Source organism: Helianthus annuus, chromosome 7 (assembly GCF_002127325.2).
Source record: "Helianthus annuus cultivar XRQ/B chromosome 7, HanXRQr2.0-SUNRISE, whole genome shotgun sequence".
NCBI lineage: Eukaryota > Viridiplantae > Streptophyta > Magnoliopsida > Asterales > Asteraceae > Helianthus > Helianthus annuus.
Window position 1 is genome coordinate 145,138,910 of NC_035439.2, and position 26,957 is coordinate 145,165,866.

At 39.2% G+C, this 26,957-nt stretch overlaps 6 protein-coding genes across 6 annotated transcripts; 1 reads left to right on the forward strand and 5 right to left on the reverse strand.

Annotated features, from left to right (window-relative positions):
• Positions 1-1,409: 1,409 nt before the first annotated feature.
• On the forward strand, positions 1,410-6,245 carry LOC110869135 (transcription elongation factor TFIIS). The gene is made up of 2 exons (XM_022118429.2): positions 1,410-1,622; positions 5,176-6,245. The coding sequence occupies exons 1-2, from the start codon at positions 1,455-1,457 to the stop codon at positions 6,109-6,111; spliced, it is 1,104 nt and encodes a 367-aa protein (XP_021974121.1). The 5' UTR covers positions 1,410-1,454; the 3' UTR covers positions 6,112-6,245.
• Positions 5,243-8,013, reverse strand: LOC110869134 (pentatricopeptide repeat-containing protein At1g62930, chloroplastic). The gene has a single exon (XM_022118428.2). It carries the CDS (start codon positions 7,936-7,938, stop codon positions 6,214-6,216), a length of 1,725 nt encoding a protein of 574 aa, XP_021974120.1. The 5' UTR covers positions 7,939-8,013; the 3' UTR covers positions 5,243-6,213.
• Positions 8,014-8,983: 970 nt separating this feature from the next.
• Positions 8,984-10,998, reverse strand: LOC110869133 (putative pentatricopeptide repeat-containing protein At1g12700, mitochondrial). The gene has a single exon (XM_022118427.1). The coding sequence runs from the start codon at positions 10,774-10,776 to the stop codon at positions 9,034-9,036; it is 1,743 nt and encodes a 580-aa protein (XP_021974119.1). The 5' UTR covers positions 10,777-10,998; the 3' UTR covers positions 8,984-9,033.
• Positions 10,999-12,915: 1,917 nt separating this feature from the next.
• On the reverse strand, positions 12,916-14,837 carry LOC110869132 (pentatricopeptide repeat-containing protein At1g12300, mitochondrial). Its single transcript, XM_022118426.2, has one exon. The coding sequence runs from the start codon at positions 14,738-14,740 to the stop codon at positions 13,013-13,015; it is 1,728 nt and encodes a 575-aa protein (XP_021974118.1). The 5' UTR covers positions 14,741-14,837; the 3' UTR covers positions 12,916-13,012.
• Positions 14,838-16,202: 1,365 nt separating this feature from the next.
• LOC110867168 (putative pentatricopeptide repeat-containing protein At1g12700, mitochondrial) lies at positions 16,203-18,606 on the reverse strand. The gene has a single exon (XM_022116299.2). The coding sequence runs from the start codon at positions 18,198-18,200 to the stop codon at positions 16,347-16,349; it is 1,854 nt and encodes a 617-aa protein (XP_021971991.2). The 5' UTR covers positions 18,201-18,606; the 3' UTR covers positions 16,203-16,346.
• A 3,191-nt stretch (positions 18,607-21,797) lies between these two features.
• LOC118480305 (pentatricopeptide repeat-containing protein At3g04760, chloroplastic-like) lies at positions 21,798-22,229 on the reverse strand. The gene has a single exon (XM_035975080.1). The coding sequence runs from the start codon at positions 22,227-22,229 to the stop codon at positions 21,798-21,800; it is 432 nt and encodes a 143-aa protein (XP_035830973.1).
• Between the last annotated feature and the right edge of the window lie 4,728 nt (positions 22,230-26,957).

Below are 26,957 nucleotides of genomic sequence, written 5' to 3' on the forward strand. Positions count from 1 at the left end.
ACACAACATTGTGGGCTTCATTCCAAAGTTTTTAAACAGTGGCGAAGCTTGAGATTTCCGACGGGGGTTTCGAAAACGTATATACCCAAAAATTTATATACGAAAACTACATATATTACACTGAGCGAAAAGTTCGGGGGTCCCACCCGGCCCCTTAATAACTGCACCCCTGTTTTTAAATGTGAGAATGTTTGGAATTTCGAATGAGGCGAACGAAGGAGAATAGAGCCCTGTACACACAAACCACATATATCCGATATCTAAAATTTGAAAAATGATGTATAATTGGAGATGAAGTGAGTGTTTACGGGTGTAAAAAATTATCTGAGATGTGTACCTGACATTTGACATAGACACATAGTCTAGCTTTAGACAGATCATTGTAGGGTAGCATCCCATGCCACCTCAACCAAAACAAACACTAAACACCACCACACAGGCATGCAAGAAGGGCGCCAAAACGGGGAACGCCACCCTCATAACGAGTTTCGGGACCCAACGAGATGGGGCCCAATCAATTTTCTTTTTGTTTTTTTTTTCTTTTACTTAACTTTTACTAAAATCTAAGTTAGTTAAAGCTTCCTATCAATAGGTCGACAGAGCATCATGCAATTTTTAGTTAACCAAAATGCATATGCACTTTTTAGTTAACCAGATATCATGTCATTGTTATCACCGGACCCAAATGTAGAGGTGTACAAAAACGGATTTTAGAACCGAAACTGGAAAAAAAACGAAACAAGTTTTTTTAACTGGTTTTTTTTTAAAAACGGTTTCAACCCTAACTGAATTGATGGTTTATAGACTGGTTAATGTTCTTGATGTTTGAAATCGGTTTAAAGAAAAAACTGTCTTTTTGCCCAAACCAGCTTTAAACCGAACGAACCAGTTAGTAACAGTTTGAGTTCCCATCATATAAAACCGATTAAAAACCAATGAGGTGGTGGTGGAGTGGTAAAGGAGAATCTTGGTGTTCTAAAGAACCTCAGTTCGATTCCTGCTCTCCCCATTATTTTCTGCGGCACCTAGTGATGATGGGAAACTAGGCGAATAGGTGGAGATCGCTAGTTTGATCCTTGAACTGAGCGGGTTTTACCTCACCGCACTGTCGTGCCTTCGGGCGAGTGTTCACGAACTTCGGCCCTAGGTGATGGGTTTTCCCCGGTTCGGAGGCGAGTGTACCGATGTGGTGAATTTCGCCAGTAGCACATTTACAGAATTCGTTGTTCGTTAAAAAAAAACCGATTCCTACATCTCTACCCAAATGTATTAATTTTTCAACTTCTTTCAGTAACAAGTCAAAATCCCCACACATTAATTATTCATCTAGAACCCTTCCTCATTCACCACACGATCACTTCTCCACACAATAAATCAACGGTCACGATCTCATCACCCTATCTATACACACCACATCAATACAATACTTACGTTCTTCTTGAAGCGATCTCACCATGGAGACAGAACTAAAACAACTCTTCGAGGCGGCGAAGAAGGCGGCGGACGCCGCCGCGACCGACGACGGACACCCGGAATCTTCGCCGGAGGAAGATCGATGTATTGACGCCTTAAAAGCGTTGAAAAAGTTTCCTGTTAATTATCAAGTTCTTGTTTCCACTCAGGTATTGTTTTTGTATTTTTTGGATTATTTTATAATTTATTTTTGGAATTTGTTATGTTAGTTACAATATTATAATATAATCTGATGTTATGGATCTGTTGTGTGATTGTTTATTGTGAATTTTTGGGTGAATTATGGTTACTTGTTAGGAAAGCTAGGGTTTTGATATGTGGAATTAGGGTTTCAAACTAGCGCGTTTGAGGCGCGCCCAGGCGCAGTGCTTATAGCTTCAGGCTACATAAGGCGCGCTTATTACACGAAGTGCACCTGAGGCTCAGTTTTTGGCAAAAAAAAGTGACCGTAAGGCACACGCTTTATGTATTTCCCGTATCTTTTAGCAGCAGGCTGTAGTACGGCATGCTTTTCAGGTTATACATGTAGGTGATTTCAATATTAAAACTTATATAAAGCTTATTTGTGCATCGGGTACGGAAAGCGATGCCCTTTTGCGCTTGGCGCTTCGCGCCTCAGTTTTAGACCTTGTAGCTTTTGTGTGCTTCTCGGTTTTTAAAACCAAGGTTGAAAACGGATTATTGGATTAGTTAAGGTTTCAGTTTGAAAGTTGATGTTGATCGTCTTTTCAATAAAGATTTAAGGTCAAGCCCAGTAAGAACATTAGTTCTTAGGGTTCGTGTTTTTAGTAGGGTAGAAGATACTAGTAGCCTAATTTGAAAACTGGCTTCTTTATTTTGCTTATGTGGATTAGGGAAGTACTTATTTATCCAGTGAGCCGGGGGTCTCACTGGAAGCAGCCTCTCTATTTCTACGTGTTAGAGGTAAGGCTGTCTACATCTTACCCTCCTCAGACCCTACCTTAGCTTTGCTATTGGTGGGATATACCCATAGTTATCAATAGCGTCCATAGCGGACGCTATCGCGAATAGCGTAGCGACGCGGCCACATGCCGCTACAAGGTACTATGCGACCACATATCGACCAAATAGCGACGTCCGATGGCAAATTCTGGCGACGGTGCTGCAATTTCTGTCGGAAACGAGGAAGAGGGAACCAGAGGCTCAAATTGATGGAAAGAAAGAAGCAAGTACCTTGTTTTGATGGCGGTCGTAGAAGTTTTCTCACTGATTTTCTGTAATTTCATGGTGGTGGTAGCGTATATGGATCTGGATGCGGGTGACGATTAGGTTTAAACGGCGGAGGTAAATGGGGGTGACGATTAGGTTTAACTTTATGTGTGTAGTTTTACAACTTAACCCCTCTGTCTTTCTGTATTTTACATTCATTCTCAAAAATTGTAAATTTTAACATAAAAAGAGTGAAACTAGTTGGTGTATTTTAACATTTAACCCCCTATATCTTCACTAGTTTACATTTAGTTCTTAAACTTACAAATCTAGACATATAAAGTATAAAATTAGCATTATAATATATGTATATGATTATAAATAGCTATATTTTTATTTAAAATTTTCTACTGCCTTATCGCTAAACACGAAATAGCGAGCGCTATTTCGTCGCTATCGCTACGTAGCATATAGGTAGCCTGTTGCTATTGGCCGCTATTCGCTATCGATAACTCTGGATATACCGAGTATGATGATGATGATGTGCGTGATGCCCTGTATTCATGTGTGTGTTATAAATGGTATGCAGCTTTGGCTGTATTTCCGTTGTTTTGGGGGGGGGGGATTTTTTTCATTTTTGAGGTCTAAAGCCTTAAGCCTTCAACGTATGCAATGGTAGTGAAGCAAGTGTTTTGCTACCATAATCAGATATAGGATCATACATATAATTTTTTGTTCTAGTTGTCGTTGGACCTCAAGCTGCAAGAAGGCTGCATGGAGCCTGCTATTGAGAAGATTGATCATATCATGATATACAAGTATATCCCTTTTTTTAATAACTGAATAAAGAGTTTCTGTTTTTTTTTTCTATCTAGTCACTGGAAGTACACATCAAAAAGATGCCAGTATTCTACACTGTGGTCACTAGACAAATTATATTGTTACTATTTAGTTATTTGAAAAAGTATATCGTACAATATGCCTTAACGTACACTGCGTACGCGATGGCAAAATCGCACGTTATGTTTACCAAAAAATGAAAATCGCATGTTGTGAAAACCCAAATATCGCATGTTATAAAAAAAGTTCGCATTTTAAAAAAAATTAATTCGCATGCTATAAAAAAATCGCATGTTAAAAAAAATCAAAATCGCAGGTTCAATAAAAAAATCAAAATCGCATGTTCAAAAAAAAATCGCATGTGGTTAAAAAAAAAATCATACTGCATCGCGTACGCAACGTACGTTAAGGCAATTTGTACAATAACCGACCTCTAGTTATTTTATATGTGGTTTTCCTTTTTTGTGCATCTAGTATCTCGATCTTCGTTTCTTCAAAAACACATGGAACGTTAAAGACTACACTTTAGTTGTTAAAATCATGCCTAGATGTGGCTTTGCCCCAAGATATGTTTTGTAATCATTAACTTGACGTGCTCGGTGCTTTATTATTCAAATAATGTTGCTTCAGGGTTACTCTCAAAGGCGTGAGGGCCTATGGTTGTTCAACGAATCGAATAACGAACTTTTGAATTAATTGAATCGAATTGTTAGAATTTTTTATTTTTTTTACCTGAATTCGTATTCGATTAAGATTAGATTTATTTGATTCGAATTTAATGCCCAAATCGAAATTCGATTCAAATTTGAAACTCGAATTCGAATAAATTCCTTTAATTCAAATTCACCTTCAATAATAAAGTATGTTACTTTTATTTTCAAAACTACTACAACTAAACTATAAGGGCTTTTATAATTTGGCCCAAATTTAAAAGGTTTTTTTTTCATGTGTGTTTGTGTATATATTCATGTATATATAAATATAAAAAGTATATACGTATAATCATGGTTTTAAAAAACGTTTGAGGCGTGCGCCTCAAGGCGCGCCTCGAGGCGAAACGGCCAAAAAACAAGTCCGAGGCGCGCCTCATGGTGTTTTTAATGTATATGTGCCTCAGCGGGGCTGAGGCTCTGAGGCTCTAAGAAAGCTGCGCCTCAGGGGATTTTGATAGTTATTTTTGATGTTTTTGACTTTTTGTGTCAATTTCAAGCATTTCATGTCTTTTTTAAGTGTGTTTTTGATGAATCTGATGATGAAATTAGTTAGTATTATTATTTTTATAATATATATAATTTTTATATTTATTTATTAATACCGCCTCGGCCTTACGCCTCGTTTCGCCTCGAGGCTTACGCCTCGTGAGGCGAAGGGAAAACGCCTCGAAACTCGTTTCCGTTCTTTTAAACCTTGCGGATAATTGAATTCGAATTTCGAATCGAATTTTTCAAATTTTTCGAATCCAAATCGAATACTGAACACCCTTACGTGAGGCCAATAGTGTACAATTAGGTTCCGTATTGCTTAGTTTATCGGTTCGTCTCTTTCTTTTGCTCTCCTAATAATTGCATTTGTCTTTGTTAAAGTTTTATTAGATCATGTAAGCTTATGGAGGTGAAATGTTAGTAGAAATGAATTTAGACATATAACTGCTTTCTTACCGTTTGAAAAATTACGCAACTGCCATTGTTGCAGGTGGGAAAGCAGCTTCGTCGACTAACAAAACACCCGAGAAAGAAGATCCAGTCATTGGCGGCCGAGCTAGTCGAAATTTGGAAAAATATAATAGTCGAAGAAACATTAAAGAATAAGAAAAACGGTAGCTTGGATACGAAAGGATCTTTTAAATCCGAGCATGGAGCCGATACATCCGATAAGAAAGTCTCGAGAGTCAACTCCGTCAAGGTTGAAAAACACGCCGCATCATCATCATCGTCAGACAAAAACGTTGACGTTGTCAAGGTTGAAAAACATGCCATGTCATCATCATCTTCAGACAAAAACGTTAACGTTGTCAAAGTCGAAAAGCGAGAAGATATCAAAGTCGAGCGGACAAATAAACCGACAGTAAACAATGTGGGCCCGCCAAAGTTGACTTCGCTTGTTTATTGTAAGGATCCGGTAAGAGACAAAGTTCGTGAACTTCTTTCGGAGGCGTTATGCAAAGTTCCGGGAGAGGTCGAGGATGAATTACGGGACGAAGTGGATGCATCGGACCCGTACCGCGTAGCCGTTTCGGTGGAGTCCGCTATGTTTGAGAAATGGGGGAGATCCAACGGTGCACAGAAGTTCAAATACCGATCGATAATGTTCAATATTAAGGATCCGAAAAACCCGGATTTCCGACGGAAGGTGTTGCTCGGGCATGTGAAGCCGGAACGGATTCTGGAGTTGACGCCCGAAGAGATGGCGAGCACCGAACGGCAGATGGAGAATGTGAAGATTAAGGAGAAAGCGTTGTTTGATTGCGAACGTGGTGGCCCACCGAAGGCAACGACCGATCAGTTTAAGTGTGGTCGATGTGGGAAACGGAAGTGCACTTATTATCAGTTGCAGACTCGGAGTGCGGATGAACCTATGACCACGTTTGTAACGTGCGTAAACTGTGATAATCATTGGAAATTCTGTTAAATTCAAGTGAAATAAACTTTCCAACTGTTATAATTTTTTTCATTTTTTCGGAGACATTTGTTTGAAGCATTTAGTTATATGCTTCTTAGACTTTGATTCTATTTATGCTGTTAGTTTTTGAACAATCGTTCGCATACGAGATTCTTTTCCTACATTCGGAATTAGATGCAACACCATCGTAAAAGTAGTGGAATCAGGCATGAAACCTCGGTTAATCATTTCTTCGAGAAAATCCTCCGCCTCTTGACACTTGGATTTCTTCAACAACTCTTGAACGATAACATTGTACATAACACTATCAGGCAAACAACCATTATCTTCCATCTTTCTAAGCAAATCGTTCGCTTTACCAAACAAGCCTCCTTGGCAATACACACTTATCATCACTGTATATGTCCTAACATTCGGTTTCAATCCTTTTAAACAGAGTTCGTCAAACAGATCCATAGCCACGTTAGGCTTCCCACATTTGCTACAACTGTCGATCAATATGGTATACAAATCTACATCTTCCGTCAATTCTTTGCTTACCAGCGACCGGAAGAGAACCAGTGCGTCAGAACACTGGGAGTTTTTGCACATTCCATGGAACAAGATACGATAGGTGCATATATCAGGAGCCAGACCCTTTGCTTGCATCTTGTTAAAGAGTTCTCTAGCCGCTGCAGGATTCCTTGATTGAAACATACCTTGTATCATGGTACTACAAGTAATAACGTTCGGGGTCAAACCCTTGTGTTGGATTTCTTGAAAGAGATGCCTGGCCTTATCAATTTGCTTCTTCTTACAGTATCCGTTTATCAGGCTATTATAGGTTACGATATCCGGCACAAGATTCGTCTCCAGCATGCCATTGAGAACTTTCCCTGCTTCATCTACTTCACCACGTAAACAATATCCATCGATTAGTGCATTGTAAGTGATTACGTCTGGATGTAGTCCTCTTCGTATCATTGTTTCTACAGCAAGCTGTGCGTCTTTTACCGATCCTTGCTTGCAACAAGAATTCACCAAGATATTAAACGTATCCACTCCCGGAGATACTCCTTCCTCCTCCATATCTCGCAACATTTTTGCAGCTTCTGTCTCTCGACCGAAGTTACATAGACCCTGAATCAAAGAGTTGTAAGTGATAACGTTTGCAAGGACACCCTTTTCGGTCATTTTGGTAAATAGTTGTAATGCATTATCAACCATTCGATCTTTGCAAAGGCTATCAATGACTGTATTGTACTGTACTACATCTGGTTTACAAGAGCCTGATTCCATGTACCTGAGCAGTTCAAAGGCCTTGATAGTGTGACCTGCTTTACAGAGCCCGTTAATAACGGTTCCATACATGATATGATTAGGCTCGCAAAGTTTATCTCTAAGCAGTTTCTTGAATAACTCAACAGCTTCAAAAACTCGATCAGCAAGAACAAGCCCATTTATGAGAGTGCTATAGGTGGCCAAATCGGGTGGATGACCTTGCTTGAAGATGGTTGCTAGTAAGGCAAAACCGTAAGCAACTTGATCCAACCGGCAATGACAGTTAATAGAGATATTCATTGCGTAAAGATCAGTAGGAATACCCATCAACTTAATTTGTTTGTAAAGTGAAAGGGTAGTAGAATATTGTTTGATCTTTACAATGCCAGTAATGAGCTTATTAAATTCAATGATGTTAGGTGGAGGTTGTCTTTGAAGCATTTCATCAAACAGTTGGAGGGCATCATCGAGCTTAGTGAATCCGCGTGTGTGTTTGAGAGACAGAAGTAGTCTTTGATTGAAATGAGAGGCTGAAGCAATAGGGTTATGAAGAAGACCAAGTCTTGTGTAGTTCATCCTGTAAATGATCTTATATTCAGTTTCAAATCAGGCAGTAGAGCTGTAGGGTGTATTTATGGGTTACCAAAACCTACCAGCACAGTAAAATTCTTTTAAATAATTTTTTTTTCTAAATTGTTTTAACTTTTTTAAAAATTTTACTAAATTCTTTTTTGAGTAAACTGCCATTTTGGTCCCTATGGTTTGGTCATTTTTGCCGCTTTAGTCCAAAATTCAAATTTTTTGCATCTGGGTCCCTGTGGTTTAAGTTTTATTGCCATTTTGGTCCAAAAATAAATCAGGTCATATTTGTCTTATAAAGTCCTGCTATTTTGTCCTTTTCTGCAGAGGCAAAATGATCATTTCTTTTTTTTATAAATAAATACCATATTTTATAAGACAAATATGAACTGATTTGCCCCTGAGAAAAATGACAAAATTGTAGGATTTTATAAGACAAATATGATCTGATTTCATTTTTGGACCAAAATGGCAATAAAACAGAAACCACAGGGACCCAGATGCAAAAAGTTTGAGTTTTGGACTAAAGTATCAAAGTGACCAAACCTCACGGACCAAAATGGCAGTTTACTCTTCTTTTTTTTTTTTACTGACTCTTTAAAATTTTCATAAATAAAAAATATCTTTTAACTAACAAATTAATATTCATTCTTTGAAAGAATAGAAACTTATAAAGTTTACGTCTTAGTAGCATTTACTATGTATTCTTTCCCAAAGCCGAAATTTTTTTTTTGAACGGCAAATTTGGATCACTGACGGACCACTGGAGTATCATCGTGCCACACGAAATTAAATATCGAAATCAATGTGTCTCAACTTAATCATTGTCATAGATTAAAAGAAATAATAATAAGCATAACTACTTCATATTAGACAGAGTAAATGGCATGTGATCGATGTCTTATACGTTTTATTGCACTGTAAACGTTTTGTATTACATCATTATTATAAATATAATATAATGTACTATTTTGATGTTATTTTGTTATCTTGAAGTGTTAACGTTGAAGGATGTTTAGAAAAAGACGAATGAGAGTAAATACGAGTTAAGACGTGAAGAGTTATATAAAAAATTCTAACTCATGTCCAATTTCATATTTCTACGGTAGTTAGCTTTTGAATGATGGTTCGCATACGCGATTCCTTTCCTACATTTGGAATTAGGTGTAGCACCATCGTAAAAGTAGTAGAATCAGGCATGAAACCTCGGTTAATCATTTCTTCCAGAAAGTTCTCCGCCTCTTGACGCTTAGATTTCTTCAACAACTCTTGAACAATAACATTGTACATAACGCTATCTGGCAAACAACCGTTATCTTCCATCTTTCTAAGCAAATCGTTCGCTTTACCAAATAAGCCTCCTTGGCAATACACACTTATCATTACTGTATATGTCCTAACAGTTGGTTTCAATCCTCTTAATAGAAGTTCATCATACAGATCCAAAGCTAAGTTAGGCTTCCCACATTTGTTACAACCATCAATCAATATATTATACAACACTATATTTTTCATCAATTCATTGCTTCCCAGCGAACGGAAGAGAGCCAATGCATCAGTTGTCTGGGAGTTTTTGCACATTCCATGTAACAAGATGCCATAAGTCAATACAGTTGGAGTGTGGCCCTTTGCTTGCATCTCGTTAAAGAGTTCTCTAGCCGCTGCAGGATTCCCTGATTCAAACAAACCTTGTAACATGCTACCGTAAGTAACAAGATTAGGAATCAAACCCTTGTCTTGGATTTCCTGAAAGAGACGCATGGCCTTATCAATTTGCTTCTTCTTACAATATCCATTTATCAGGCTGTTGTATGTGATGATGTCAGGCACAATATCCCTCTTCACCATGCCATCAAGAACTTTCTCTGCGTAATCTATTTCACCACGTAAACAATATCCATCAATCAATGCATTATAAGTGATAACATCTGGATTTAGACCTCTTCGTACCATTGCTTGTACAGCAAGCTCTGCATCTTTTACAGATCCTTGCTTGCAAAAGGAATTTACCAAGATATTAAATGTAGCCACTGAGGGAGATACTCCTTCCTCCTCCATATCAATCAACATTTTTGCAGCTTCTGTCTCTCGACCAAAGTTACACAGTCCATGAATCAAAGAGTTGTAAGTGATGATGTTTGCAAGAACACTCTTTTCAGTCATACGCGTAAATAATTCTAATGCATCATCAACCATTCTATCTTTGCAGAGGCTATCAATGACTGTATTGTAATGGTATACACAAGGTTTACAAGAGCCTGATTCTATGAACGTGAGCAGTTCAAGGGCCTTGCTAGTGTCACCAACTTTACACAGTCCATTAATAACGGTTCCATACATAACTTGATCAGGCTCACAAACTTTCTCTCTAAGCAGTTTCTTGAACAACTCAACAGCTTCAAAGACCCGATCAGCAAGAACAAGCCCATTTATGAGAGTGTTATAGGTTGTCAAATCGGGTGGATAACCTTGCTTGAAAATAGTTGCTAGTAAGGCAAAACCGTAAGCAACTTGATTCAGCCGGCAATGACAGTTAATAGAGATGTTGATTGCATAAAGATCAGTAGGAATACCCATCAACTTTGTTTGTTTGTAAAGTGAAAGGGCAGTGGAATATTGCTTCATCTTTACAATAACAGTGATAAGCTGATTAAGTTGGATGATGTTAGGGGGAGGTTGTCTTTGAAGCATTTCATCAAACAGTTGGAGGGCGTCATTCACCTTGGTGGATCCTGAAGCATTTTTGAGCGATGTAATTCTTTGATTGAAATGGGAGGTTGAAGGTGAAGAAGCAGTAGAGTAATAACGAAGTCCAATTCTTCTCGTGCAGTTCATCTCTGCTTTCAATTTCAAAACAGGCAGAAGCACAGTTCCTCCGCCCTCTACTTCGAACCACAACCGCCACTACTTCACCATGACCACCACCGGTGCAATTTTGACACCTCTTTCACTTGTTTTGTGTGAGTTTGAAGTTATTAGAAACAGAAGATACGATAGAGAAGGAGATACTTGCAGACGAGAGAAAGGGACTGAAAAAAGAAAAGAAAACTCGTGTTTTTTTTTCCTTTTCGGCAAGGGGTAAAAATAGAGGTTTCACACTCACTTAACGGATAAATCCATCAGCTAATTAACATATGGATAATGGAATTAACATAGGGATAATTAGGGCTGTAAATGAACCGAACGTTTAGCGAACAGTTCGTGAACTGTTCGACGGGAAGTTCGTTTATGTTCGTTCGTTTAATAAACGAACGAACATGAACAAGAAATTCCGTTCGATTAGTTAAATGAACGAACATGAACAAAGGTCTCGTTCGTTCAATTGTGTTCGTGAACGTTCGGTAAGGTGTTCGTGAACATTCGTTCATTTGTGTTCGTTTATGTTTGTATGTTCGTGTTTTAATTAAAGATTTTTATACTTTGATATATTTTATCTATACTTTTTATACTATTAAACTTTTATTTATATCATTACCCTAATAATTAAACTAGAAAACCCTTTTTCACCTTGTTTATGCACTATTTCCCTTTCTTTTCTCATTATTTACATCGACGAATATGATCTACCCCCGTTCCACAATAAGGGATTCAAGTTCTAGTGCTATTCTCTGGGCCATCCACCTTTATCCTTCATCGCGTTCGTCAAATTTATTTGTGTTCGCTTGTGTTCGTGAACCGTTCGTGAACACGCTCATTTCCTTAATGAATGAACATGAACATAAAATCTCGTTCGGTAAGTGTTCATGAACCGTTCGTGAACACATTTATTTCCTTAACGAACGAACACGAACAAGGCCTAGTTCGTGTTCGTTCGGTTCGTTTACAGCCCTAGGGATAATGGAAGTTAGCCTATACGTGTGGGAGGGCACGAAGAGGGCATTATCAGCTAATTAACATAGGGATAATGAAAGTTAGACTATACAGTGTGGGAGGGCACGAAGAGAGGGCATTAAACGTCATGTGGCAGCCATATCAGTAAAAGGGCGTGATAAATGGTCCGGTCCCACCTTTTTTTGTTAGTGTTAAAAAAAACCTTACCAATCGCACCATATCATGTGGTTGGTAAGAACCTCACGCCATTGCCACCACACCACCTCACGGGTCGGTGTTCCTTGCGTGGAGGGCAACCACGTCACTTTTCGACGCCAACCCCGTGTGGTCTTATGTCACGTATCAGTTTGTGATCGATAAAGAGAATAAAGAAACACATAGAAGGAGTAAACTCTCAAATCATCGATATCTCATTCTCATTCCGCTTGTCTCTTTTGTACAATTAGACTATTACAAATAACCCCTCATACTATACAAGAATTACACTAAAGTCCCTACACTATTTATTACCCAAGTATCTTATGAATTGTTAACAAAATGGGGACCAGATGTGTGAAGTGGAGGCATTTGTGAAATCTTTGCAAACCACAAGGACCATGGAGCGCTTAACTCTATTTTTAACATACTTTCGAATAAAATAAAACTTATAGAATTCTACGGTTGAGTTTATTTTTGACCAAATATACGAGGGGTTTTTTTTTCTCGCGAAAGGGGCACAATATGGCACAATACTAGTAAACATGGATAGCAAATGGTACCGGTACCGATTTCCCTGAACCGAATAATTTTCGGTACCGACTTTTGACGTTTTCGGTACTGGTTTTTACCTTGAAATACCGGTACTGAACCGTACCAGGTATTTTCGGTACCAATACCGGAACCTGTTTTTGGGGATTTTCGGTACCGAGCTCATCCCTACTCGTAATGGAGTGGAAATTCATGAGTGATGGTGGGTTGGGTGTATCCCGCGAGCCCTTGGATGCACAAATATATAACTTGGTTCGTATCCTGAACTTGTCAAAATCCAGCTAGGGTGTTTGCTCATTGTTTTTGCTTTCTTGCTTGTTTACACGCCCCGCAAAAGGAAACTAGATAGTTCGCAATTCTTACTTTAACTAAAAATGACTTAAAAATTTCAAGTCGAGTGTAGATCTTAAAGACACATCTGATGGGGTGATACAAATGCACATTATATATTGCAATCACCAAGATACGAATATGTTTGTTTCTTCTAACGATATTAAGTTAGTTTTAGAATGATAGTTCGCAAACGAGAATCTTTTCCTACGTTTGGGATCCAGGGTAGTAAATTCTCAAAAGTAGCATGATTAGGCATAAAACCTCGGTTTATCATTTCTTCAAGATAAATCTCTGCCTCCCGACACTCGTTTTTCTTCAACAACTCTTGAACAAGAACATTGTACGTCACGCTATTTGGCAAACAACCATTCTCTTCCATCTTTCTAAGCAATTCTTTACATTTACCCAATAACCCTTCTTCGCAATACACACTTATCATTACTGTATATGTCCTAACATTCGGTTTTAATCCTTTTAAACAGAGTTCATCAAACAGATCCATAGCCTCGTTAGGCTTCCCACATTTGCTACAACCGTCAATCAATATATTATACAACCCTACATCTTCCATCAATTCTTTGCTTTCCAGTGATCGAAAGAGAGCCAAGGCATCAGGAGACTGGGAGTTTTTGCACATTCCGTGCAACAAGATACGATAGGTGCATATATTGGGAGCCAGACCCTTTGCTTGCATCTCGTTAAAGAGTTCTCTAGCCGCTGCAGGATTCCCTGAACCATACAAACCTTGTAACATGCTACTGTAAGTAACAACATCAGGAATCAAACCCTTGTCTTGGATATATTGAAAGAGATGCCTGGCCTTATCAATTTGCTTCTTCTTACAATATCCATTTATCAGGCTGTTGTATGTGATGATGTTAGGTACAATATCCCTCTTCACCATGCCATCAAGAACTTTCTCTGCGTCATCTATTTCACCACGTAAACAATATCCATCAATCAATGCACTATAAGTGATTACATCTGGATTTAGACCTCTTCGTACCATTGCTTGTACAGCAAGCTCTGCATCTTTTACAGATCCTTGCTTGCAAAAGGCATTTACCAAGATATTAAATGTATCCACTGAGGGAGATACTCCTTCCTCCTCCATATCCCTCAACATTTTTGCAGCTTCTGTCTCTCGACCAAAGTTACACAGTCCATGAATCAAAGAGCTGTAAGTGATAACATCTGCAAGGACACCCTTTTCAGTCATCTTGGCAAACAGCTCTAGTGCATGATCAACCATTTTGTCTTTGCAAAGGCTGTCAATGACAACACTGTATTGTTCTACACCTGGTTTACAAGAGCCTGATTCCATGAACCTGAGCAGTTCAAGGGCCTTGCTAGTGTGACCTACTTTACAGAGCCCATTAATAACGGTTCCATACATAACTTGATTAGGCTCACAAACTTTCTCTCTAAGCAGTTTCTTGAACAACTCAACAGCTTCAAAGACCCTATCAGCAAGAACAAGTCCATGAATGAGAGTAGTATAGGTGGCCAAATTGGGTGGATGCCCTTGCTTGAAGATGGTTGCCAGTAGGGCAAAACCGTAAGCAACTTGATTCAACCTGCAATGACAGTTAATAGAGATGTTGATAGTATAGATATTAGAAGGAATACCCATCAGCTTCATTTGATCCAAGAGTATAAGGGCAGTGGAGTATTGCTTCTTCTTTACAATAACAGAAATCAACTGAGTAAATTGGAAGATGGAAGGTGGAGGTTGTCTTAGAAGCATTTCATCAAACAGTTGGAGGGCGTCATTCACCTTGGTGGGTCCTGAAGCATTTTTGAGGGATGTAATTCTTTGATTGAAATGGGAAGTCGAAGGTGAAGCAGTAGAGTAATAACGAAGTCCAATTCTTCTCGTGCAGTTCATCCTTACTTTCAATTTCAGTTTCAAATCAATGGCTACTTGATCAAGCGTACGTACATAAACATCAAATCTCTACTAAATTAATCTTTTTAATGGCAATTGTTTCATCGACGTCTTTTTACATGTTAAGTTAGTCTAAAAAAATATTCAAGGTGAAATATTTAGTATTTTTTTTTTTTTGTTATTTTAGGTTTTTTTTAGTATTTACCTTGGGAATTATATACTTATTACTATTATTTTTTTAACATTTAAATCAATAAACTAACTGAGCTTGAAATATTTTAAAAACAAGATGGTAATTTCTCTGAATTGAAAGCTGAAAGTTATCATAAAAGTAAGTCCTGCTTGGTAAAACATTTAAGTGAGTTATCGTTATAATCCGAAACGTCAGCGGGAACTGTCCATCCCTGTTGAAATACTAGCATCTTGATTCTTCTTATTCAAGTTCACCTGAAGTTACTCAGACATTGTTACGTGTCAATAAGTAGAAGGGGGTTAGTTGTAATTGTTAAGTAGTTTAGGGGGTTATATTGTGAGCGCTTCAATTGTACTTAAACAATCAGTGAATGAATGAGAAAGCATTGTTATCAGCTTCTGGTCCCTCTAACTTATTATTATATATAAGAGTTAATTACATAGTTAGTCCCTATGGTTTGCACAAAGTAACATGCTTAGGTACTAATAGTTTAAAATCACATTCTAGGGTATTAACTTTTCATTTTGTAACGTTTGGAGGTATTAACGTTATTTGTAGGTTTAAAATCACATTATATTAGTACTTAAGTATGTTATTTTGTGCAAACTACAGGAACTAACTATGTTAATACCCTAGAAGTTAATACCTCCAAACGTTACAAAATGAAAAGTTAATACCCTATAAGGTGATTTTAAACTATTAGTACCTAAGTATGTTATTTTTTACAAATCGTGTATTATCTTACTACACATTTCCATCCGCCGCGCGCCGCATTCTAACCCTCAAGTTTGAATTTCGCCACCACCCCTTCAAGTTTTAAGCTTTATATGTTTTACATTTTTTGTAATTGTCTTTTACGTTGCGCCTTTACGAATCGTGTATTATCTTACTACACATATCCATCTGCCGCGCGCCGCATTCTAACCCTCAAGTTTGAATTTCACCACCACCCCTTCAAGTTTTACGCTTTATATTTTACGCCTTGCACTATTACTTCATTTTTTTTACGCCACCACGCCCTCAAGTTTTAAACTTTGTGTCTTTACCCCTTGCACTATCACCCTCTCAAGTTTAAACGTTGCGTTTTTACTCCTTGCACTATTACTCCATTTTTACTGCCACCACCCCTTAAGTTTCAAACTTTGGGTTTTTACTCCTTGCACTGTGTTACTCTATTTTTACACCTCCTCCACTTTGAAAATTTTATAAGGTTAACGCATCATAAAGCGTTTGGACTAATTCATTTGATGTTTGCAATGTACCCGCGCAGCAACACGCGCGGGTCTAATTACTAGTTTAAGATTAAAACAATTTGAGATGAGTTTGGAAACTAAATTTCAAGAAGTTACTGGTTTCTAATCTACTTGTTGAATGTGTTTGATAATATATTTATTGCACATTTTCCATTCTAACTTATCCATTCATTTGTTTAATGTTTGTTAGCTTCCGAATGATAGTTCGCATAGGCGAATCTTGTACCGTAGTCGGTATTAGGTGAAGCAGCATCTCAAAATTAGCGGAATCAGGCGAGAAACCTAGGTTCATCATCTCCTCAAGAAGAATCTCTGCTTCTTGAAACTCTTTATACTTGAAGAATTCCTGAACAATAGCATTGTAAGTCACACTATTTGGCGAACAACCATTCTCCTCCATCTTTCTTAGCAAGTCTTTTGCTTCACCAAATAAACCTTGCTGGCATAGCACACTTATCATCACTGTATATGTCCTAACATTCGGTTTCAATCCTTTTAAAGTGAGTTCGTCAAACAGACCCATTGCCAAATCAAGCTTACCATATTTTCTACAACCCTTAATCAAGATAGTATACAGATTGACATCTTTCATCAGTGTGTCGCTTCCCATTGAACGGAACAGAACCAATGCATCAGAACACTCACCATTCTCGCACATACCATGGAATAAGATACGGTAGGTGCATATATCCGGAGCCTGACCCTTTGCTTGCATCTTGTTAAACAGTTCTCTAGCTGCTGCAGGATTCCCGGATTTAAACAAACCTTGTAACATGCTACTGTATGTAATAACATCCGGAATCAAACCCTTGTCTTGGATTTCGTGAAAGAGACGCATGGCCTTTCCGATTCTCTTCTTCTTACAGTATCCGTTTATTAGGCTGTTATAGGTGATGATATTGGGCACAAGTTCCTTCTCCACCATGCCGTCGAGAACTTTCTCCGCTTCATCTATTTCACCACGTAAACAGTATCCATCAATTAGTGCACTATAAGTGATTACATCTGGATTTAGACCTCTTCGTACCATTGCTTGTACAGCAAGCTCCGCATCTTTAACCGATCCTTGCTTGCAAAAGGAATCCACCAAGATAGTAAAGGTATGCACTCCTGGAGATACCCCTTCCTCCTCCATATCTCTCAACATTTGTGCGGCTTCTGTCTCTCTACCAAAGTTACATAGACCATGAATCAAAGAGTTGTAAGTGATAACGTCTGCACGGACACCCTTTTCAGTCATACGCGTAAATAATTCTAATGCATCATCAACCATTCTATCTTTGCAGAGGCTATCAATGACTGTATTGTAATGGTGTACACAAGGTTTACAAGAGCCTGATTCCATGAACGTGAGCAATTCAAGGGCCTTGGTAGTGTGACCTACTTTACAGAGCCCATTAATAACGGTTCCATACATAACTTGATTAGGCTCACAGAGTTTATCTCTAAGCAGTTTCTTGAATAACTCAACAGCTTCAAAGACCCGATCAGCAAGAACAAGCCCATGAATGAGAGTAGTATAGGTGGCCAAACTGGGTGGATGCCCTTGCTTGAAGATGGTTGCCAGTAGGGCAAAACCGTAAGTAACTTGATTCAGGCGGCAATGACAGTTAATAGAGATAGTCATGGTATAAAGATCACTAGGAACACCCATCAACCTCATTTGCTTAAAGAGTGAAAGAGCAGTGGAATAATGTTTCATCTTTACAACAAGAGTGATGAGCTGATTAAATTGGATGATGTTCGGTGGAGGTTGTCTTTGAAGCATTTCATCAAACAGTTGGAGGGCATCATTGAGCTTAGTGGCTCCACAAGCATTTTTGAGATGCAGGATTCTTTGATTGAAATGGGAGGTTGAGGCTGAAGCGGTAGAGTAATAACAAAGTCCAATTCTTGTGCACTTCATCCTTACTTTCAGTTTCAAATCAAGCAGAAAAGACAAGGTGCTGGAGAGGAAGAAAAACACTAGCTGACCTGCCATAACAAAACGTGATGAATGGTGGGAAATACGCATTCCCTTTCTGAGAAAATTAATTCATCTCGCTGGAATTGAAAGTGTAGTAACGATGAAGATGAAGATCTTTGGAAACCTACTTTGTTTATTGGCTTTTGGTTTCATGAAACCAGTACAGTTTTGTCTAAAATACATGATCTTTTAAATACTTCTGTAGTAAAGGTTTACACCCGCTCTCAGGTTTAGTCCTTGTTTTTTAAAAAATCAACACTCCAATCTCTGACGTATTCAATTGCTCACAATTAAAACCCTGGCACTAACTTCCGTCAGTTGACCGTTTGCTTATTTAACGGTGTGAAGGGCAATATGGTCATTTCGTCCAAAGTTGATTCCTTTCACTCCTTTTTAATCCCACGTCTTCCTTTAAAAGCTACAATACACTCCCTCTCTCTCCCAAAGTCTTCCCGACACCCACCACGGCTCCGGTAACTCCACCTTCTCTGGCAATCCATGTCCGGATCCAATATCGGGTTGTGTTGTAGTTGGATGAAAATTAACTTAGTTAGTGGTTGGATGAAAATTTATAAAAGTTATGTGACAAAGCTATTATTTTTTTTTTCATATAAAAATTGCATGTATGTTCTTTTTTATTATATATGTGACCAAATTAATTAAATAAAAGAAATTTAAAAGAGTTTGAGTAAATTGCCAAAATCGTCCCTGTGGTTTTATATTTGCCAGTTTCATCCAATTATCCTCAACTTAACAGAAAAAATAAACAAAGTTAGTGGTTTGGATGAAAATGACAAAAAGTTACAAACATTGGGGGCAATTTGGTGCAAAAGTGTCATTTTGGATGAAAATGGCAAACCTGTCTAAACCTCAGGGACGATTTTGGCAATTAACTCTTTACTTTTTCTACAAATTGTATTCGTATCTTTCTTAGATTATGTGTTAGGATGGGTATGACGGGGTTTAGAATATCTGTCTGGTCGGGTCCGGGTATTAGCCAGGAAATTCATACCTTGTGTACCCGGGTTCGGGTAGGTTTCGAGTTCGGCTATTAAACAACCCGCGTAGGGAATTCAGAATCCGGGTATTCAAAAACCCCGGTGCACTGAAAAGAAACAAAAGACGTGCAGCGAACTGTTGTGCGAGTTTGTAAGTGATTTTTGTAGCTTTTTGTTATTTTACTTCATAAAAAGCACGCACTCCCCAATGGCTCTATCAAGTATTATGTAAACCCGGGTATGGGTATTTCGAAAACCCGGGTATTCTGAAAACTGAGGTATGGAACGGGTAAAAAAACACGGGTACGGGTTCGGGTTCTACGAAGGATATGCATACCTGGTCCCTACCCTACGGTTAGGGTCGGGTTCGGGTATAATAACACGGTTTTTAAAATACCTGGGTCCGGGTTCGGGTTTTTTGTGCACCTCAACACGTACGGACATTTTTTTTTTCTCGACAAAGCCCCACATCACACATAACCTTAGAAAAGATAACATGACTAATGTTTAAAGACCCCCAAAAAATTAATAAAATAGTGTTTAACTGGTAATTGGAAAGTCATTTTCTAAACATACCTTTAGACCATCTGTAAATTTCCAAGCCAAGGGCGTGGATCGATCCTAGTCAACACACACGTGGCACCACTTTTGCAGGTTTTGTACTTGAACATGGCGTTGGCGGGGCATGGTTCTAACCACGCATGAATGGGCGGAGGGGAAGGTGTGGCATGGATATGGCAACTTTGTGCCGAGGTGGCTTCAGTTGTGATGATGGTCACCCTCTGGAACTGAACCACTACACGTAGTCTTACGGCATAAAAATTATGGAAATAAGCAAGAAACACTAAAAAATTGCTTCGCATCCAAATATAAGTTGTGCCACCATGCACAATATATTTTTTAACTTTAAACATCTAAAATATTTATAATAAAATTCTTTCAAAGAATCAAAGCTCACACCCCCAGCATGATCATAGCTGAGTAGCTGACTCTCACGAGGCCATGGCTGACCTACAGGGCGCTCGACTCGTTCTCCTCAACATGTGAGATCACTTTTGCCAACCTATGTTGCATGGGCGGTGATGATGGTGTGTGCACGTGGCCCGTGATTTTGTGGGGCACGTGTTTTGTTAAAAAAATCCGATATAGGCTCATTTACAAAACAATTTTTATGGTTTAAAAGTTAGCCTATTGGCATTAGGTTAAGTAAGCCCAATACCCATTTGATTTTAAAAAATAATAATAATGTTAATAATAATAATAATAATAATAATAAAAATATTACAGAATGACACATTTTTTCCAACTCGAAGAGGGTACATGAATTCTGAGATACGCCCTGCTTCTTAGGGGAGGAGGGGTGGTTCACTAGTGATAGTTTCTATCACTCCAACTATCCAATAAAAACATGTCATGTCATCAACCAAATTTCTATCACTAGTGATAGAAATGTAGGAGGGGTGGAATCACTAGTGATGGAATTCTATCACTCCCAAACTTTTTTTAATTTTCATTTTAAAATTATAAATTTCACTAATTTTTTTAATTTTTTATTTTAAATTAGAAATTAACAATAAAACACTAAAATTAAAAATTTCATTAAATTTAAAACATACTACTTCAATTTAACATACTAGAAACATACAATTTAAAAAAAAAAAAAAAAACCTACTCCTCGTCCGAATCCGGAAACTCCAAACCTAGAGAACCTAGTAGTTCGATTAAATCGAATCTCAACCGAAAGTGAGTTTCTTCGTTACGCAATTGTAAATGGATATCTTGTGGAACTTGAACTTGTGTAGGAGGATCCGGCACCCAATCCGGGGATATTGCACGTCCGTCGTGTTTGATCAGCATATTGTGCAATATGATACATGCATACACTATGCTATGTATTGATTTCTTGGTCATCGAACGAACCGGTCGGTGTAGTATACCCCATCTACCCTTTAAAACACCAAATGCCCTCTCAACATCTTTTCTTGCCGATTCTTGCAATTTTTTGAACGCCTTTTCTTTAGCCTCGACAGGAAATGAGGGAGCTTTCACAAAAACAGACCAAGACGGGTAGATACCATCCACAAGATAAAAGCTTCGTCTGTAATGTCGATATATAAATAGATAAAATGGATAATTTTATTTTAATTAATTGTTTACCGTTTTATAACGGTCAAATGTTCAAACGGTCGAATTTTTCAAATGTTCAACGCGTGCTCGGATCCACGCCGTGATAGTTCCACGCGTTATACAACCGGCGGCGGCGGTGTTCTCGTTGAAGTTTCACGCGTTGTGGGGTGGTATAACGGACCACCCCGTGTCCTCTTAGAGTCCATAGGGATATTCAGCCAATAGAAAATGTGTTTCTGTCCCTTAACAAACCGGACATTCCAAAGATTCAAAATGTATGCCTCTACCCGCTAATGCGCTAGATGTTTTTAAAATCTACAATCAATATAATTTCTGTTTCTGCACTAGTGCAGGTATCAAACAGAGTAACAGTTGTAGTTATTCAGTGTTTTGCATTATGAAACCACTAACCAGTATGTCAATTTTCAGAGAAGACTATTGCACAACAATTACACATATTATCCTGCATAATAATAGAATTTTATTATCATCTTGAAACCATCAAAAAACAAGACAAACGTTAACACGAAGATGTTATATTCGGCATTCCCCCATCTTTTCTTTCTACACTTGTTAGCTTTAGAACAATTGTTCGCAAACGAGAATCTTTTCCTACGTTTGGGATCCGGACTAGTAAATTCTCAAAAGTAGCATGATCAGGCATAAAACCTCGGTTTATCATTTCTTCAAGAAGGATCTCAGCCTCTCCAGGCTCGTTTTTCTTCAGTAACTCTCGAACAATTACATTGTATGTGAAGCTATCTGGCAAACAACCATTCACTTCCATCTTACGAAGCAATTCTGTACCTTTACCCAATAACCCTTCTTGGCAATAAACACGTATCACTGCATTATAGGTCCTAACAGTTGGTTTCAATCCTCTTAATAGAAGTTCATCATACAGATCCAAAGTTAAGTTAGGCTTCCCACATTTGTTACAACCATCAACCATTAATAACGCTTCCATACATAAATTGATCAGGATCACAAAGTTTCTCTATAAGCAGTTTCTTGAACAACTCAACCGCTTCAAAAACCCGATCAGCCAGAACAAGCCCATTTATGAGAGTGTTATAGGTGACCTGATTGTGTGAGTAACCTTGCTTGAAAAGGGTTGCTAGTAAGGCAAAACCATAAGGAACTTGATTCAGGCGACAATGACAGTTGATAGAGATGTTGATTGCATAAAGATCAGTAGGAATACCCATCATATTTACTCTCTTAAAAAGTGAAAGAGCAGTGGAATATTGTTTCATCTTTACAATAAGAGTCATGAGTTGATTAATTTGGATGATGGAAGGTGGAGGTTGTCTTAGAGCATTCACATCCAGCCCTCTAAAATTATACATACATTCCACTAAAAAACAACTCCTATATCAATATATTTCCACTAAAAACAAATACTTTTTCTCTCTCCTTTTCAATTAGATAATATTTTTATACCTTTATCATTACAGTTTTCTCTCTCCTTCACTCACAATCACTTTCAATATATATTAAAAAATTATAGTGGATGAACAGTGTCCCCCCAAATATACAGATGAACAGTAACATTTTCTCTCTCCTCCACTCACAACCATTTTTTATACTCTTTATATTTTAAAAACCCCACACTCACAATTTAATTCTTTGGATGTGAATGCTCTTAGAAGCATTTCATCAAACAGTTGGAGGGCGTCATTCACCTTGGTGGGTCCTGAACCATTTTTGAGATGCAGAATTCTTTGATTGAGATGAGAGGTTGAAGCAGGAAGTCGAATTCTTGTGCAGTTCATGGGCCTTACTTTCAATTTCAAATCAATCAGGCAGAAAAGGTCAGGTGCTGGAGAGGAAGCAAGACACTAACTGACAGGCTGACCTGCCATAACAAAAAGTGATGAATGGTGGGAAATACGCATTCCCTTTATGAGAAATTTAAATCACCTTGCTGGAATTCAAAGTGTAGTAATAGTGTAATACAGGATCAAGATGAAGATCTTTGGAATCGGCTTGGTTTCATGAAACCAGTACAGTTTTGTTCAAAATATACATGATCTTGAATTTTTTTATTTGTTATTTTTAACATTTACTAATAGCATATATATTTAGCAATGATTATATGTATCAATCTGTTATGATTCGTTCCAAAAATAGTGAACAACATTGTATTATTTATAGTTGTGATTATCAATAGAGAAGGCAAGGAGCCTATTCTTTCATGGTATCACCCTCCATCGATCCTCTTCCCTTTTCTTCCTAACCCTAAACTGGCTCACCTCCTACTCTTTCCTGCTTCTGCCGCCATCATGACCGGCCCCAACAACACTTCTCCAATCACTATTGAATCTAAAATCCACCCTGCTACCACTGTTACTAACATCAAAACAGTCATACCTATAACCCTTGAAATAGAATCCGGCCAATATAACTCCTGGGCAACCCTTTTCATTCTTCACTGCAAAGCATGCCTCGTCTATGACCATATCAAAAGCAAACCCGACACCACTTCTTCTTCTACCGAAACCACCAAACCATCGGACGATTGGGAGCGGCTGGATGCCATTGTTCTACAATGGATATATAGCACGATCTCAAACGACCTTTTACACACCATTATCAACAAAACTGCCACTGCGTACGATGCTTGGGTTGCCATCGAAAATCTTTTTCATGACAACAAGAGCGCTCGTGCGATTCATCTCATGCACAAATTCTCCAACACCAGGCTTGACGGTTTCCCGAACGTGTCTGCTTACTGCCAAGAACTCAAAGTCTTGGCTGATCAACTTGCCAACGTTAATGCTCCCGTCGACAGCGACCGTCTTGTACTTCAGCTAATTGCTGGGTTAAATGAAGAATATGATGGTATCGCTACCATATTACAGCAACAAGACCCTTTGCCGTCGTTCTACACCGCTCGCTCCAAAATCATTCAGGTAGAAAGCCGTAAGGCTGAACAAGCCTTACATGCCTCAAAAGCAGCAGGATCGGCTCTCACTGCCACTACACAGCGTGTGACATCGGCTGACATACACCGGCAAGATGACCGGACCGGCGGCAGGGGCCGCGGTCGGTCGGGCAGACGCGGCAGAGGACGCGGGGCATATGGCAGAGGTCGCTCAAATAACTACTGGCCACATCAAACTTACAACCCTTGGGCCAACCCACCATACAGCCCATATCCACCTTTCGGCCCTTCTCCTCAAGCATACTGGCCCATACCTCCATGCCCTTATCCTACCACTACTCGGCCCAGCAACAATCCGGCCCAAGGTTCAGGCATTCTTGGCCCACGCCCGTCTCAAGTTCACACCGCCTACAGTCCAACAGACATAGAGCAAGCCATGTACACCATGTCTTTGCAGCAGCCTGACCCCACTCAGTATATGGACACGGGAGCGACGTCTAACGCATCTCATGAATCAGGTAACTACCATTCTTTTTCTAATTCGTGCATGTCTCAAAAAATCATTGTAGGTAATGGCGACACCATTCCGGTATTAGGACAGGGCACAAAATACCTTCCCAAACCCTTCCCACCCTTTATCCTTAAAAACGTCCTATATTCACCTAAAATAGTCAAAAACCTAATATCCGTGCGTCGCTTTACCACGGACAATTCTATTTCTGTGGAATTTGACCCATTTGGTTTTCTTGTGAAGGATTACAAGACCAAGAAGCCGCTACTCAGATGCAACAGCAGCGGTGATCTGTACCCTCTGGTGCTCGGGTCATCTCCATCTCAGCCTACTGCTCTTGCTGTTGTCTCCTCTCAACTCTGGCATCACCGTCTAGGCCATCCTGGACGTTCTTCTTTGCAATCATTAAAAACTTCTAGTTCCATTGTTTTTGATAAACTTCATAATAATGTATGCCAGTCTTGTGTTTTTGGTAAAAGTACTCGGTTACCATTTTTTGCTTCAAGTAATATTACTATTCAACCATTTGATATTATTCATAGTGACGTATGGACTTCGCCTATTATTAGCTCAGGTGGTCACAAATATTATGTGTTATTCTTAGACGACTACTCTAATTTTTTGTGGACGTACCCAATCGCAAACAAATCCAAAGTTTTTTCATCTTTTCAACAATTTGCGTCTACAATCAAAACACAATTTGAACGAACCATTAAAACATTCCAATGCGACAACGGACGTGAATACGTTAACTCATCCTTTCAAAATTTTTTCACCACCAATGGCATCCTCTATCGCCTTTCTTGTCCCTACACGTCCTCCCAAAACGGTAAAGCCGAAAGAAAAATCCGCACCATAAATAACATGGTTTGTACTTTACTTGCCCATGCCTCCCTACCAACCCACTTATGGCATTTTGCTCTCGAAACCGCCACCTATCTTCTTAACATCTTACCAAACTCACACACCAAATCCGCTTCACCGACTGAAATATTATATCAAACCACACCCACTTTCGATCACCTTCGGGTATTTGGGTGTCTTTGTTACCCTCTTACCCCATCAACTTCCATACACAAACTTCAATATCGCTCACAACCATGCGTGTTCCTCGGATATCCCGCTACTCACCGCGGGTATCGTTGTCTCGACCTACAAACCAAACAAATATTTATCTCGCGTCATGTCGCATTTGACGAAACAACATTCCCATTCAGTCAACAAATTGGCCCTACACCCTCCTATGATTTCCTATCTGATTCCTTCCCATTCCATCTATCTCCCCACCTCTCTTCGGCCCAGCCCAACATCACTACAAACAACCTCGGCCCACTTCAACACCTCTCTACCCCTACCGCTACGCAGCCCAATCTCCATTATCCTCCCACTAATCCAAACACCCTACACCCCACCGGCCCACTTCCTTTAACACCTGACCCACCCAACTCCCCCAACAGCATCCGCCATAGCCCAACCCACAGCCCACCCTCCCCTCTTATCGGCCCTCCCCACAGCTCAAACCCACCCAGTACCCGTGCCCATTCTCCTCAGCCTATGACCGGCAATTCGTACACTCCCCCTCCCAACAACTCACTTGACCCAAACCAATCCCAACCGATTCCTGCCACGAGCCAACCTCCCACCGTTCCACCACAACGCACCATTCATACCCGCTCCATGAGCGGGATATTTAAACCCAAACACCCGCTAAATTTACACACTACCACCACCTCCCATACCATCCAACCTATTCCCAAAAACCCCATTGATGCCCTTCATATACCGGAATGGTTCTCCGCCATGACTACGGAGTACAATGCACTAATTAGAAACGGAACTTGGGAGTTAGTACCTCGTTCATCAGATATGAATATCATTAGATGTATGTGGCTATTTAAGCATAAATTCAAATCGGACGGGTCACTGGAAAGATACAAAGCGCGTCTAGTATGTGACGGTCGGTCACAACAGGTTGGTATAGACTGTGGGGAAACTTTCAGCCCGGTTGTAAAGCCTGCAACTATTCGTACTGTGTTGTCAATTGCTTTATCCAAACGGTGGTCGGTTCATCAGTTAGACGTGACTAACGCTTTTCTACACGGGAACTTAAATGAGACAGTGTACATGTACCAGCCTATGGGCTTTCGACATAAACAGTTTCCTGACCACGTGTGTCGTCTCAAGAAATCTCTCTATGGGCTTAAACAGGCCCCACGGGCCTGGTACCAACGATTCACAGACTACGTCCTCACCTTGGGGTTTAAACATAGCCGATGCGATGC